The sequence below is a fragment of the Haliaeetus albicilla genome, chromosome 22 (genome assembly GCF_947461875.1).
Source record: "Haliaeetus albicilla chromosome 22, bHalAlb1.1, whole genome shotgun sequence".
Lineage (NCBI taxonomy): Eukaryota > Metazoa > Chordata > Aves > Accipitriformes > Accipitridae > Haliaeetus > Haliaeetus albicilla.
Window position 1 is genome coordinate 9,486,739 of NC_091504.1, and position 15,081 is coordinate 9,501,819.

Consider the following 15,081-nt stretch of genomic DNA (forward strand, 5'->3'; position numbering starts at 1 on the left):
TCCCTTAAAATGGCCTGGCTGTTCAGAATATATTGAGTGTATCCTGCTCACCTATGAAAGAGAACATGGTTGCTAAGTTCACCTGTCTGCATTTTCACTTGGGTATAATATTCCTCGCTTTCCCTACTAAACTGCAGCAAATGGTTCCTGGTCCTATAAAACTACTCCTGGGATTTCAGTGGAGATATAGCTTCCTGGGTGAGGGAAATAATTTCCACGCATAAATGTATATTGTGTGTGTAAATTGGACCAGGTGGAGAAAAAACACTGTGCAGACAGTAATGCACCAGAACCCGTTTCTGAAGACGTTAATTCTTTCTGTTGCTCCACATCCTGTTCTGTGTGCTCTGTAGACTACCACAGGGCTCAGGCTGTGTGAAACTGATTTCACTGGCTGCCTGTGCCTGTAAGTACTAGGTCCCACAGCAATTTGTCTAGGTTGAAATGCGGATCCAAGATACATTCTGCTTGTCTGCTAGGATGAGACTGTGGCATGTCCCATCCCACTCTGTGTCATAGTTTTTTCCAACTGGAGGAAAACTGAGACGTGAAAGCAGAGAAGCATGCTGCACTCCACAGTTCCTCCATCTGGATGACTATGGCACACACGGATCTGCAGTAGATTGAGGCTGCTCGTGGCTGAATGGTACTCAGTACCCACAGCCTGTCACAGCCCAGAGCCAAACCCTCTGATAAAGGCGTGAGGGAGAGGCTGAGCCTTCAACTCAGTCAGGCTGGTTATAGCAGCTGTCTCAGGGAGCTGTCATGGCAAGGACCCTGCTAGGAGTTCTTACATCACTCTGTCTCACAAAGAAGTTGTATGTGATTTGTGATGTGCATTTTCTTCTTTGAGGAAAAGAACTGACTTCCAGTGATATTCCACATAGTGGCTTTGTGCCCCCATCCAAAGAGAAGAGCCTCCTGAAGAGCAGCTGTAAAAGAGTAAGGGACAACCCTTTTTTTCCACTTTTTTTGCATTTGTTTATCACTGTAAAAAAGAAGCTATTGCATTTGTGCAATTCATAGAAGTATGGAATATTTCGCATTCCTTTACGTAGAAACAAAGAGGTGCTTAAGGTTCACAGTCGCTCAGGAATCTTCATGGGTGCAGGTGAGGTCAGCACATGTGGTGATATTTCATTGATGCCCATAAGCAGGCCTGTGGATTTTTCAGTACTTGTCCTACCTGATGAGAGAGATGATTTAAAATGACAGGTAATATAAGGCCAACCTGTGCACAGTTTATATAAAGAGAACCAGGTTAAAGAGTTATGTCATAGCACTAAGAGTATTTGGGGGATGCAGGCATGCAGCTGCACCATGTTAGGCAGTGCTCTGCTTTAATGCCCAGGCTATCCAAGAGAAAACTGGCTGCAGCCCAGGAGAGACAGAGCTGCCTGGTGCTTCCTCCAGGCTCACACACCCAGCTACTTCAGATGGTTCTGAATGGAGCTGTTCCTCTGTCACCTTCCTCTCCACACCATGCCTTGCAGTGGAAGAGAGAATTCTTGCAAGGACTGGCTGCCTCGCACTAAATTCTCTCATCTGGCGTGAAAGCCTGATAGATGATGTGGAATGCTGTGAGGTCCATGGAAGATGACCACTTTTGTGCTGCTAATGGGAGCTTTTAAAAGGTTTAGTGTAGAAAATCCTCAGTTGTGGGAAGACATATCAGGCGATCTAGCTTGAAAATCAGTGTGCCCTCTATGGTGACTAGGTGAAGAATACAGGCTAGTAAGTCACAGATTTTTTATTTTTTTTTCAGGCCAGTAGTGTTCTGTAGATCACATCTTACCGCAGATGCACCAGTGGATACGTAATCCCCCGCAGATTATAATCAGTTTTCTTTAATTGAAGTGCATATAAAAAAAACCTAATTCATTTTCTTACCAGGGTCATCTACTTTATTTGGTGAAACTTAACTATCTTTGGTTTGATAATAAGTAATCATGCCATGAAAGCTAGTAGCGTTTGATGCCAGGTAAATTTTGATGTCTTGAGAAAGCACTTTCATACTGTGCTAATAGAATTAAAGAGAATTCTAAAAGGAGACAATTCTCTGAGGTGGTAATCCACTAAACATGAGCATCCCAACTACTTGTTACAGAAACTCTAGATATTCTTTGGGGGTATTAAAAAAAAAATCCTTAGCAGGAAAAAACATCTTGTTTTATAAGCTGCTCAGTCTATTAAACCAGAGGCCTTTAGCAATACAGAAACTGTTCTGTGAAACTCAGTTACTATCAGCAAAACCCGTATGATCATTTTTTCAGATTTAGTTTGATTCCATGATAGTTTTCCTGAGCAAATGAAGTGTTGCTGAAGAGTTGGATTGCCAGTGGGAGAGATTTGTGCTTTATATGAGCACAGACAGAGTGTAACCATGTAGAGCAAATACATCCATTGCATTGGTAACACATCCCCCCATCCATGCTTAAGACCTTTGTCACATCCGTGGAGTCCAGTCTAGCTGGCTTCCTCAGTACGAGAGAGTGTCTGGGTGTGTTCTCCAACAGGAGCACGTGCCCACTCGGAACTGTCTTCAGACCAGTCTGTTTGCTTTGCACAGAGCATGGTGCAGCCAGGAGGTTTCTAGCCTTATTTAATTTTCCCGTTCCTGATTCATAATTTTAGCATCGGCAGGAAAGCTGTTCTGGGCTTGCTGCCTGGAACGTAGCATCAGGAGTCTGTGTTTGCTGGCTTCCTGAGGTACTGTCTTGCAGGTATCCTACCTGCCAAGAATAAGAAAGCAAGAAACATCAGATTAGTTTCCAGACTGAGCTTCCTGTCTTCCCCTTGGAGATCAGTCCACACCACTGCCACGACATGCAGAGTCTTCTCTAGCCCACCTATGAAGGCCTGGAAGAAGTGTTCCGGTGTGTGCTGCTGTTTTGGCGCTAATTAGTGTTGGCTGCCTGCAAACATGTGCTGGAGCAAGTAGAAAGGTTAGGTTTCCACAGTCCACGGCTAATGTAGAAACCTGCTAATAAAATAAAGAGCTGTGTTGTTCCAGGTGGAACTGCATCTCATGCAGATGTTCACTGTAATAAAACTTGCAGTTCCTTGACTCTGCAGTAGGTTTGAAAAGCACAAGGTCAGTGATTAGTGTGTTAACTATAAACTGGTTTCCACTTAGAGTCAGACAGCCTCTCAACTGTGAGCTGAGGGTATTTCACACTTCTCTGAAGCACTGGCCACTTCCAGAGGTGCAACACTTGCCTAGAGGGATCTGAGTCTTTACAAGATTGCCTGGGGTGGGTTCGTACTGGGAGCAGCTCCAGAGCAGAAACAGAGCGTTCATCATTGCTGTCTTTGGCAGCATGCCCCAGGCCTGACCTTACCATCACCAGTAACCAGTCACAGGTAGCTCAGTCAACAAGCCCTCCCCAAAATTCCAGCAGGGGGTTCTAGAACGATAATAGAAATTATGTTTCTTTTTTTATAATAGAGTGGAATTTTCAAAAGGGGTTTCAGTAACAAGCATGCAAGCTCCTCTGAACTAGATACCTGCATTAATTTTATTCTATGTGGGCCCCTTGTTACAGAGCTGCTCTTCTCAGCTGTCATCGGCAAACAGTGAACGGGAGAAGAAAGGCTCATTACCCTATCCCTGAGTCATCCTCTTTCCTCTTACTGTAATTATAGTGAATTGAGTTCAAGTCTGTCAAAGTGGAAATTACAGTTTCCTAAAAATGTGGTGGAAGGCAGTAGATCAAGAGGCCAGCTGTAGGCAGTGGCTAGACCACATCAGGAAATGGTGTGGTGAAGATCTGATGGTGATAATGTGCTGTAATACAAGGCAGAACAAGTACAGTAGAATATAACACAACTGCCCTTTCTTCACAATTGCCAGACTGTGAAAAAGTGAAGGAAAACAAAGCCAGAAACGTCTGTTAGACTTGTCTGCTTATTTGTTGTATGGAAGACCTGAAGTTGATGATGCTGATGATTATTTTCAGGAGGCAAAGGCAGTGTATCCAGACTGGGGCCCACAGTACAGCAATGCTGATAAACTGGGTTATTCCCTTCTTATTTTTCAGGGAAATGTTTGACAGCTGTAACGTAACTTCTGTCTTTGTGTTCCTTCTGGGTTCTAGTCCTCTCTCAGGTTGCTGGCTGAAGATTTCAGTGCAATGGTCAACAATCCCCACTTAAGTGATGTCCAGTTCCAGGTGGACTGTGGGGAAGTCCTTTATGCCCACATGTTTGTGTTGTATGCACGGTGTCCACAGGCTATTCAAGTTGTAAGTACTGCTGACATACTTTCTTCCTCTGCTTCAGGAAAGCCCAGACTGCCCACACCTACAATCAGTTAATGGGACAGAATTGGCACAGAGCACTGCTGGCCTAATGGCAAGTGCCTCTGGACCTGCAGTGGTTTTTCAGCTTAGGAAACCAGAATCCTGACAAAGTGGTGGAAAATGGGGTACTTTGTCTGAGGAGACTATGTGGAGGCAAGGATCCTGTGAGCAATGGAGGAAGCTTCCTAAGTGCTTTTTGCCCTAGGATTTTTGTACCTGTGCAAGTGCAGACTGCCTTGTCCCTCTTGGTGTGTCCTGCCTGTCACCCAGGCTGGGAAGCTTAAGTATGGAGTAGAAAGATTCTGGGAAGTACTTAAAAATAACCTACACAGAGGTTTTGTCACTCTCACAGTTGCTTTGGAGATAGCTGCACTGAACTGTGCTTTTGCAAGGCTAGTAAAGTAGTTCTTATGTTCCCAGAAGCATTTTGGGTTGAATAGTTCCCAGCCTGCTCCTATGCAGCCTCCTGTCAGGACAGTGAAAGGCAGTGAGGCTAACATTTGAACTCTATTCTTTCACAGAGCTGCCACCAGTCCATACAGCCAAAGGGAGCTTTCTTTAAAGCTGCCCTTTTGGAAAGTTTAGTTTTATCCTCATGCATGTTGGCAGTAGTTTCCACCCAGGGTTACTCAGGCCATTTCTAAGGGGTCCGTGAAAGCTCGGGGAGGGGAAGCAATTTCTTATATGCCATACAGCATTCTTAATATGAATTCTTTAAGGGATCTTCACAAATATTAGCAAATTTGTGTGTGCCCACAAATCAAAGGACTTTAAAGAACTATTGGGTTAGCCATGTTCTCTTATTATTTCCCTGCAATTCTGCCTGGCTTCAGTATTTCCATCCACTGTGGGTGGAGTTGTGGGACTGGCCCTATGCTGTATTTTTGATGCCTGCAGAGGGTTGTTTTCCTGTAAGTCCCCACCTGCAGAGCACCATTTCATGTTTATTTTCTGTATAGGTGAGGGGGTGCTCGTCTTTGTTGAGGATTTTGGGTAACAAGGAGACGGTAATTAATCAGAGATTACTTTGGAGCTTGTGTTTTCTGTTGCATGGCATCCCCTAACTTTGGAGAGGGTTTCAGATAGTGCAATATGGGATTTGGCTGCAAAGGAAGCAAGACCTTGCTGAACTGGGGATGCATTTTCACCAAAACCTGAGATCAAGTTGGACCCACACAGATAATGATCCAGTTCAGTGGAGTAGTATTTTGTATGGTGTCTCTTTTCCTGTGAGACACCAGGAGAACTAGAGTTTTGGCAGTGCATCAAGGGTAGGTAAATTCAAAACAGAACAGAGGAAGCTCGCTTGTAGAGAGCTGTACATAACTGTGGAAATTGTCCTCTGGGAAGTAATTTGATTCCAAAACTAACTGGAGAACTCTAACACCATCTTTTATATGTGTGACTAAAATGAGTAGTTAAACTTTATCAAAGCTAACAGCTGTAGAGTCTGGAAGGAAATGGCCTGTTCCGTATGAAGCTCTGCATAACTGCTCATCTTAGCTTCCCTCTGAGGCATCAGGTCCTGGTCCAAGGGTAAGACTTTGACGAATGAAAGGAGTAAGCTGATAGGAACAAGAACGTTGGTGTTGCTGTTCCTTTACTATCAAACGGACTTTGTTTGCTTTCTTCTTACCCCAGGTTCACAGCCAAGGATTCTTAGTGGAGGAGGATGGGAACGCTCAGACACGCCGTGTGCTGCTGAGTGACGTGACAGGAGAGGCGGTGTGTGCATTCTTGCGATACCTTTATGCTGCTGATGCTGACATCTCTGCTGGGGTGCTGCCCCAGGTGGCGGCTCTGGCTGCCAGGTTTGTATTGTGAGCATGTTTTGGATCCCCTCATGCTTTCTGGCACACAGACTCCAACCTGATATCTTCCATTGCAGTTTTAGTGGCTTACAAATTCCGTAGTCCTCTGCTTACATCTTAAATAAAACTTGCACATAAGAACATCCTACCCTCATCTTTTCCATGAGCCTCTCTTCAGATTGTATCTGTGTGAGATTTTCTATGTTCGGTATATGCTTAGGTGACTTTTGCCAAGAGTTTTGTCTCAGGATGTGTATTGACAGCTGATGTTGACAATGATGAGCATATCTTCTATATGTGATTCTCAAGGCATTGCGCTAGTGGTGCACTTAATCTGAACAACACTCGCAGAATGTATTGGATGCTTAGAACTCTGTTGTGTCAGTGATGCTCTCGGTCATGATCCTAGGCATGCGCTAAGTAAAGAGCTTGGAATAGGAGCAGTTGCTGAGATACGGGGGAGAGATGGTTGGGTATTGCCAAAATGTATGTACAGAGGTGCCCTGTCACTCCAAAAAGCCATGAAGCTTGCACATGACAGACATTATCCATCCCCAGCCATTCCATGGGGCTCTCACCAGTGCAAGTGGTGAAGGGAGTTTAGTGTAGTCATAGAGCTGTTTAGTTTCAAACATAAAAAAGGAAGAGTAAGCCTGATGTTTTCATGTAAGTTACACCTGGAAAAGGGAATTCCGAATTTTAGGAGTATACTGGATCTTGTACATCTTAGGAAACAAGCATCCTCATGCAAATTGTTTACAAGGCTCACAAGAGTGATCAGGCAGCCAAATGGTGAAGAAATACTGGAGGAGGAAAATACTAACATTGCTATTATATCTTTGCAGGTTTGGTGTGAGGGACCTGATGGCAAAGTGTGAAAACAACACTGGGGAGAGTCAGGTGTCTTCTGGAGTGGATTCAGAAGATGATCTTATCTCTGTGAGGGATGATGAAGACTGTGAGGACAGAGATGAGAACTTCCAAGACCTCTTGAAGTCAGTGTGGGTGGGTGAAGATGAGGAAGAAGTAGCTATGCTGAACCCTGAATGCCAGAAGGAAGATGACAGTGGGGTGGGTGAGCAGGAGCTGGAGGAGATCTATGAGTTTGCTGCAACTCAGAGAAGGATGGCTCAAGGTGAAACAGAGGTGAGCGAGGGAACAGACTGCAGCATCTGCAGTGATACTGAGGCAGCCCCAGGTACGAACCAGCAAACTGAGGAGGAAGAGGTAAAGAGATCCAAATCTGCTTCAATAAGCAACAGCTTCAAAGATTTGAGGGATGACAATGATGTGGAAAGATCTAAATGTGACTCGTCTGCACAAGAAGAGAAAATGCAGAATATAAATAGGTGCAAGAACGTGAATGATCCACAGACCACTTCTGTGCCTCACCACAGTGAACCTCAAAAATGGGATGTAGCATCCCATGGTGCCACCACTCATGAAGGAGAGGCTGTTAGGAGATGTGAAGGTGTGAAGGATTCCAAGTCGTCTCAGGTCTCTCATGGCAAGGCAGACCACTGTGAAAAACAGTTCCCTAGCTTCCACGGTGATTCTAATATAAATGAAAGTTATGAACGCTTGTTTTCTGCAACTCAGGGAGATTATTGTGAGCCTTCCCCAATGAAAGAAGTTATCAAAGAATCAGGAAAGGCTCCTAGTGAAAAACATGTTGATGTTAATGATTCACTTCTGTACAGCAAGTCACAAAAAGATCTCTCTCCACATAGGAACAGTTTTTATGGGACTCTTCCTCCCAAACCTCATGTGCCCCTTTTTCCTGCTGTTGGCTCTTCACCTGCATCTCCAAAACCAGAGAGAAAGTTTGCCAGAGAACATGTGTCAACACCGAAGCAAAACAAAAAGGAAAAATCATTCCCATCTGATGAAATACACTTTCAGAAAGCCAATGAGCTGGATACTGCATCAAGAAATGAGAACACAATTTCTTCAGCAGAGCTTCCCCATACTGATATAAACAAGCATACCTATGTCCCAGTGTTGTCATCACTGGTCATCAGAACTCAGGATGCTGCAGCTCAGGGGAGCAAGGAGGGTGATGTTATTGTTTTATCTTCTGATGATGAAATGGAGTTACAAGAAGACAAGAAGTCACCAGAGTCAGGCTCTGCTCTGAAGAAAATGGAAGTCCCTGGGCAACTGAAATGTACAAATGTAGAACAAGGTCCTGAGATAGCAAAACCTGAACATAACTCATCAGTCACTGAAACGGAGCAGAGATCTACCCGGGTCTCACGTGGCATTACAGATACAGTGCATATAAGTAATGATGTGGAGATATCCACCGAATTGCCTCTCAGCAGACAAATAGATGCTTGTATGGAGACCAAACAGAGTCCAAACCTGAGCCCTGAAAAAAGGCTTGGTTGCGAAATGTCTTTGGGTACAAACAGCTCCTGGCTAGTGCCTGATACACCAGTTCTGAGCAAACGCAGAAGTTTCTCAACACAGACTCGGGTCACAAGTATTAATTCTTTAAAGAGTCCAGGATCTAAACTCAGCACAAAGAACTTAACAGCAAGTAATAGTAACCATGAAATGACTGGAAATTTAATAAAAGTTTGTGAAGCAACATTGTCAGACAAACATTTGCCTATGGAGAACTCAGTCAGTGAAAGGAGCCCTTCCAGCAGCCCAGCAGCAGGATCATTTTCCGAGAACTCCCCACGAGTTTCTCCAGTGGATCCAGTTCTCCTCTCCCCTGGCCACACCAAGATAAAAAGCAAGTGTGCCAAGATCTCATTTTTATCCAAACCTGTGCCTCCATGCCATGAGCAGTCATTGGAAGATAAAACAAATACCAGTGTGGTTGAGGTAGAGGACAGTGAAAAGGAAATAAGTCTGCCTTCTTTAAGTAGTAGTGTCTGGCTTTGTGATGAGCCCCCAATCCCCGTTGATGAGTGCGGGCATGGTGAATATCTGTCCCCAGTCAGAGGTAACAGCCAGGGCTCCAACCAGGTCAGCCGTGCAAAGACCAGCACTGCCAGCAGCCCCAGACCTGGCTCTTGGTATGACCAGTGGGAGAGCCCAGTCTATGTACAGGAAATTAAGGGCAGTACCCCTCTTCGAGGAAGTCCTGTTGGCAGAAGAACAACTTTGCTCTGTATTGAAAAGAGTCCTATTGAGGCATGTTCATCAGTAGGCAGTAGACCGAGTTACCTGAACTCCAAAATCTGGGATGACTGGAATGGAGAAGAGGAAGATGAATTTCCAGAGATGCTTCCTCTGTCTCAGAGGTTGTCAGCTGCAACAGGTGCCCGTCAGACAGATCCTGTAAAGACTCCTGGTGAGAGCTTGTATTGATACTAGATTTATTGGACTAGGTTAAATTGTTTTAATTTTAAGTGGTCATCTCATCTGTGGTTCACTTGATACATTGAAATGGTCTTTTGGCCTCCTGATCTGAAGTAGTTGTCAGAGCCAAGCACAAAGAAGGTACAGTCATCTTCTGATGTGGGAGAGAGCATATCTAAATGTGGGATTCCTGGAGCGCAGCTGCTTGTATTTCGTTCACACTGGCTCTTTGATAGTGATGGTACTCCTCGCAGAAGCTTACGGGTACCTGGAAGAAAAAAAACTAACCAAAACAGAACAAAAAAACAACCTTCAGTTTGCATGCCAGTGGATATTTGTTCCCTGTAGTAGTGGGTGCTCTGTACAGTCTTGGTTTTCACGCATTTGTGAAGCAATGCTTGTGCTAACATACACAAGGACATTAGGTAAGCAACACAGTGGTGCAGGCACAGAGGGTTTCCTCATATTGAGAGTAGCTGGGAGTGGGTGCCTATCCCTGCCCATCCGTAGGCTTCATGCATGCTTTCCTGCAAAGCTCTGCTGATGCACTGCTGTCTTTTGCTGCCTTCTCTTTGCTAGTTCTGGGCCCTTGCAACAGACTGTGCATGCCCTGCACATATCCTTGCATGGTTCCTTCCATCTAAGACCAGTACTTGATCTCATAGTATCTAGTTAAATATATTATTCATTATGCCATACTAAGTGATTAGTTGAACGGGTGTTTAGAACGTGACACGTAAGACTGACTGTGCTTCACAGTATCAGTAAATTGGTATCATTAAATCAGTATGTAACTTGGGACCCAAAAGCTTGACTTCCTCAGTTTCTTCTGCATCAAGTCCCTATTATGAAATTTCCTTCCTGGGAAAAGAAGCACTTTACAGAATTCAGTAAACATGTTTTTTTAACTGCCTTGTAAAAGTTGCCTGTTGTAACAAAGCCCTGAATGGGCTTCATATTCAGATGTGAAATACGTCTGAATTTAAGCTGTTTTCTGATTTAAAGTCAATAAAAACCAAGTATCCCAGTTTAGGGAAAAAAAAAAAACTGTTGTCTGTTCTGTCCAATATGAAGCTGAGTAATAATTAAAAAAGCTTGTAGGAAAGTAGTGCTACTTAAACAATCATTATGTAATATTAGAATATCTGCTAGTAAAAGGGGAAGATATCATCCATTTAAGTCCTTTCTGTACTAATTCTGATCATGGTAATTTCATCCTGCTGCAGAACCTCCCCGTCAGGAGAACGACAAGCCTCCCAGCACTCCAATGACGCCAATGCCAGCTTACTCCATCATGGAGACCCCACAGCTGAAGAAGGAGTTGAGCAGGTTAGCATTACCTCCACGAGTACATCTCTTTATGAGCAGAAACTTGCTGGCAGGTAGTGTGAAAGCAAGCTCCTGGGCTGAAAGTGAAACCATGGTGAAGGTCCAGTCAGTGTTTTTTGAGGTCATGTCACACTTTTCCAGCTGACCACTGGACTTCCTGGCCTGAACCTCTTCTAGAGCTGTGACAGTGGAATGTGCAGCATTATCTTAACCCAAGCTCCCATCTTTCTCTTTCAGATTTGGAGTTCGTGCTCTCCCAAAACGCCAGATGGTGTTGAAGCTGAAGGAGATATTCCAGTATACTCACCGGGACGTAGACTCTGACTTTGAGGATGAAATCCCATCTTCCCAGCCTCCCATGCAGAAGTCCCCCGCCAAACGCTCTAAGCAGTCAAAGGCAGACCGGACTGCAGGTGGAAAGCGTGCCAATGCCTCAAGGGCTGTGGGCAAAAGGAAGCAGGTTGCTACGGCTTCTTCAGTGCTCCCTGTGGGGAGGGCTGATGATGACTCTGTTGGATCCCGTGAAACAGGCTGTGCAGCACCCAAGGAGGGAACTAAAATGACACATGACCCAGAAGGAGCCAAAGAGCAGAAAAGATCATCTGTATCTCCAGAGAAAAGGTCTCTGGCAGCTGATGGTGAGGAACCAATGCTCTCAGCATCTCAGGAGTCTGCAGTTTCTTCACTGGATGGAAGTGACATCTCTTTTGGTTCACAGAGGTAAGGCAACAAAATACTAAACAAAACAGTCAATGGTGCAGGACAGAGATAAGCTACGAATGTGGCAAACAGAGGTGAGTGTCCGTGTGGCCTACAGTGGCCCTGCCACCTCAGGCATGTCATTTGAAGGTCATCACACTCCTACAAAAGAAATAGGCTTTGGTTTTTTAGTCTAATTCCCAGTGAGCTATTCTCAGAACACAAACGTGCTTGTGGCTGCCTGTGGGCAAGGCCCAAATCTGGCATGCCTGATTTCTGAAAGTTAGAGCGACAAGGAACACTCAGTGTTGACTGAGAACCTGCAGCTAGAGTAGGGAGAGGACAACACAGCAGTACTCGGTAGAGGCTGCTGAAGTATGGCAGCAGTAGGTGCTACGGGTCAGGAGCAAGGAATGCCAAGAGAGCTCCAGGGCTGGGTGAGCAGGACCAGCGCTGTCCTGGCTGGGGTGGGGAACTTTGCAGAACATGTGCCATGTTCTGCTTCACTCATTTTGTGGGTGCCGGTACTGGAGAATCTGTGATGCTATAGGGGGTAGTCACAGGGGTTGGGCCACCAGGGATTTGGGAAGCTCTGGTCCTGTCCTTGATGGCCTGTTTTTTTCTTTCATCTCTGGTCTTCTTGATCTTGCTTTTAGTTCTTTCGTGAATGGATTTGAAGCCTGTGCTTTTGCATCTGAGGAGGAGGAAGAGGAGCTTTCAGCATCTCAGGAGCTTCCAGCATCTCAGGCAGCAGCTCGGGAAGAAGATAAGCTGGAGGCAGTAAGGTGCTACATCCGTTCAAACACAGCCCTGTACCACAAGATTCTCTTTTATGAGCCAATTGAGCTGGCTGAGCTGCATGCAGAGCTGAAGCAGAATGGCATTAAAATTTCCAAGGCAAAGCTGCTTGACTTTTTAGATGCTCACTGTATCACATTTACCACGGCCGGAGCCCGGAAAGAGAAGGAACAGAAAAGAAAAGGGAACAAAAAACAGAGGAGACGGTACTGAATGGAGCCGACTCCTCCATCCTGAAAATTTTGTACGTGGAGGCCTTCCTGATAAGCTGGAAACCCCATTCCAGGCTGGTGCTAGCAGTGGTGCTGTGATCAGTGCGTGCACTGCTCCTCCTTGTGGCCTGCTGTCCAGATTACACACTGGAGAATGGGTCTGAACTGAGCTCCCGTTCCCAGCCCTCTGCTCCGAATTGCACAAATTTCTCCAATTGCTGTCCTGCCTTCAGCACACAGGTCATCTGGAGCCTCTTTCCCCCCCAATTTTCCCCCTGTGCCTTTTCTTTCTATTTTTCTAATAGGTTTTAGGTCCCCAAATTTTCTTCATGTTGGTGCTTTTAAAGGCAAGTGCTTCCCCCAGTGACACTTGCCAAGACCTTTTCCCTGCCCTTGGGCTGTGAAACGCTTCACCCTTCAAGTTCCAGTATTCAGTAGAATAAGCCACCTGCAAGAAACCAGTCCCCTTTCCCCTGTGTAAAGCACTGAGTGTTTAGACCCCAGTGACTTCTGTCTTCATTTCTTCAGCATACAATCTGCCCTGCTGATTGTTAAGGCAGGGAGCATTGTGGAAATCCAATGCCTTTCTTCTGTCCCTGGTTCAATTTGCAATCTCTGGTAAAACTCCTGAATCTGTGTTTCTTAAATGGCTGCAAAACAGTGGAGGTGGTTTTGTAGTCTCTTTGTGATGGCTCCCAAATTGCCCTCTGACACCAGATGTCATGTGAAAGCCCTTTAGATTCGAACATTCAGTTGTGTATGTTCACTTGCATGCTGGATCTGTGTTAAGGATACCATTTGCTCCATTTTCTGAGTGCTGTTTTACCTTGTCAGTGTAGCTTGAGTATGTCCTCGACAGAGATGTTTTTAAGAAGACAGTATTGTAGTGACCACTGGATCTCTTCAGCACTTCTTATAACCTGATCTAAATGCGCTTCTCTGATCCTTTCCAAACTCGACTGATCTTAGGTTGTAAACTGTCTGGGACTCTTGGGGTAGTCTTGGACCCTAAATTGTCATCTTTTAGGCATTTACTTTCACATCTTCTGACTTTTGTCTGTTGTGGTAGTTCCGAGTCTGCAAAGAGTCTCACTGAACAAAATGTTCGCAACACTTCAAAAAAAGAAGCTGGATTTCTAAACTTATTTATATATTTATAAATATTTTTTCTATTTTTGATACAGTATATCTTTGGGTTTATTTGATTTATATTATATACAATAAACAATTCGTAAGGTACTAATGATAAACTATAAAGCAGTGTCTTACAATAGACTTGGGGGGCGGTTCTAAGTGGCAAGGTTGGGTCTCGTTGAGAGCAGTAGAGTCCGCAGTCTGTGCCTGTACTGGCTGAAACCTTGAGCGGAGAAATGGAGGAAGAGGCGTTGGCACGGGCGCCCAGCAGCAAGGAGAGGTGGAATGGGAGAGATCACTCTGCAGCAGTTGATTAATTGGCTGCCTGGAGAGAGACGAGCTGCCTGCTTCATCTGGGCTGTGCAGCCCAAAGGTAAGGGAGACTTGGGGGGAAGGTGTTGGGGTCTGCCGGGAGGACAGGCTGTGGGGAAGGGTCCAGTCTGGCCTCAGAGGGGAGGGCTGCTGGTGAAGGGGAACTGGGTGACCACTTATGAACCTCCTCTGTCAGGTGTCACTGTGGCATGTATAATGGTGGGGGGGCCTCCTAGCAAAGCCTTCTGCCATGTCTGGTGAATTTTAAGGAATTTGGGACAGTTTTCTTCCCTGGTAGTCACATCACTTTTCCTCCTCCAACTTCTTGTGCAAGAGCTGCCAGAAGATGACTTTGTTACCTGAAAAGGACAAGACTTGCCTTAAGTGGCATTCTAGGAAATGTTGTTTCCTTCAGTGTACCGTGTATTTCTCTCTCAAGTACACGCTTCATACATGGAAAAAGCTTCCGTCCTACTTACCAGTCTTAATATGGGAAAATAAATAAAATCCCTTCCCAGTTTTTTTGCTCTGTTTTTAGGTAAGACATATTTACGATCAAGGGTTTTGTAATCAATTCTTTATTACACCTTAATCTTCAATGAATGCAGTGTCACAGTTCAGTGAATATAAATTACAATCATTCAAATAGCATTGTGTCATAAAAAACTGTTTAGCATGTTATGAAAAAAATCTGAATTTTAGTCTCCATCCTCCTACCTTTGTCATCCTTAAACCTTGCAACTGGGCAGTCTTTGCCTAGTGCAGAAAGATGATTTTAAGTATCACGTCTGTGCTGTCAGGGTTTGGAGGTGACCGCTTTGCAGAGGCTTGCCTCAATGCTTCCTTGTTGCAGAAGATGACAAAATGAAATGTCTCTTGTAATTCTAAAACTTTTCTCAGATGATGAGAAAATAATTTAAAATATTTTACAGCCTTCAAGACCACAAGGACATATGTGACACATTGCAAATTATCTGAAAGCAATTATTCATTTGCCTGCTTCATTAATCCGTAAGCAAAGCGTGCCTCCCTCAGCTAACACTAGTGTTGCCATCTGCCAGTGATAATGTGTTGCCAAACAGTTCAATTTGTATGTATTTCTGTGTTTTCATACCTTCCTAATGCAGGCTCATTTGTCTTGGAAAATACATTGTCATGATTTTTTATTTC

General features: G+C 44.7%; 1 protein-coding gene across 4 annotated transcripts in view; it reads left to right on the forward strand.

The window, feature by feature from the left end:
* The window catches only part of SLX4 (SLX4 structure-specific endonuclease subunit), a 33,184-nt gene extending 19,480 nt beyond the window's left edge, over positions 1-13,704 (forward strand). For 3 of the 4 annotated variants that reach the window (XM_069809754.1, XM_069809753.1, XM_069809756.1), the window contains 7 exons: positions 854-942; positions 4,098-4,244; positions 5,943-6,112; positions 6,958-9,419; positions 10,654-10,756; positions 10,994-11,476; positions 12,112-13,704. In XM_069809754.1, coding sequence (XP_069665855.1) covers positions 854-942; positions 4,098-4,244; positions 5,943-6,112; positions 6,958-9,419; positions 10,654-10,756; positions 10,994-11,476; positions 12,112-12,466 — 3,809 coding nt within the window. In that variant the 3' untranslated portion in view covers positions 12,467-13,704. The remainder of the gene's footprint in view (positions 1-853; positions 943-4,097; positions 4,245-5,942; positions 6,113-6,957; positions 9,420-10,653; positions 10,757-10,993; positions 11,477-12,111) is intronic. The other variant, XM_069809755.1, reaches the window with a different exon arrangement.
* The last annotated feature ends 1,377 nt before the right edge of the window (positions 13,705-15,081 follow it).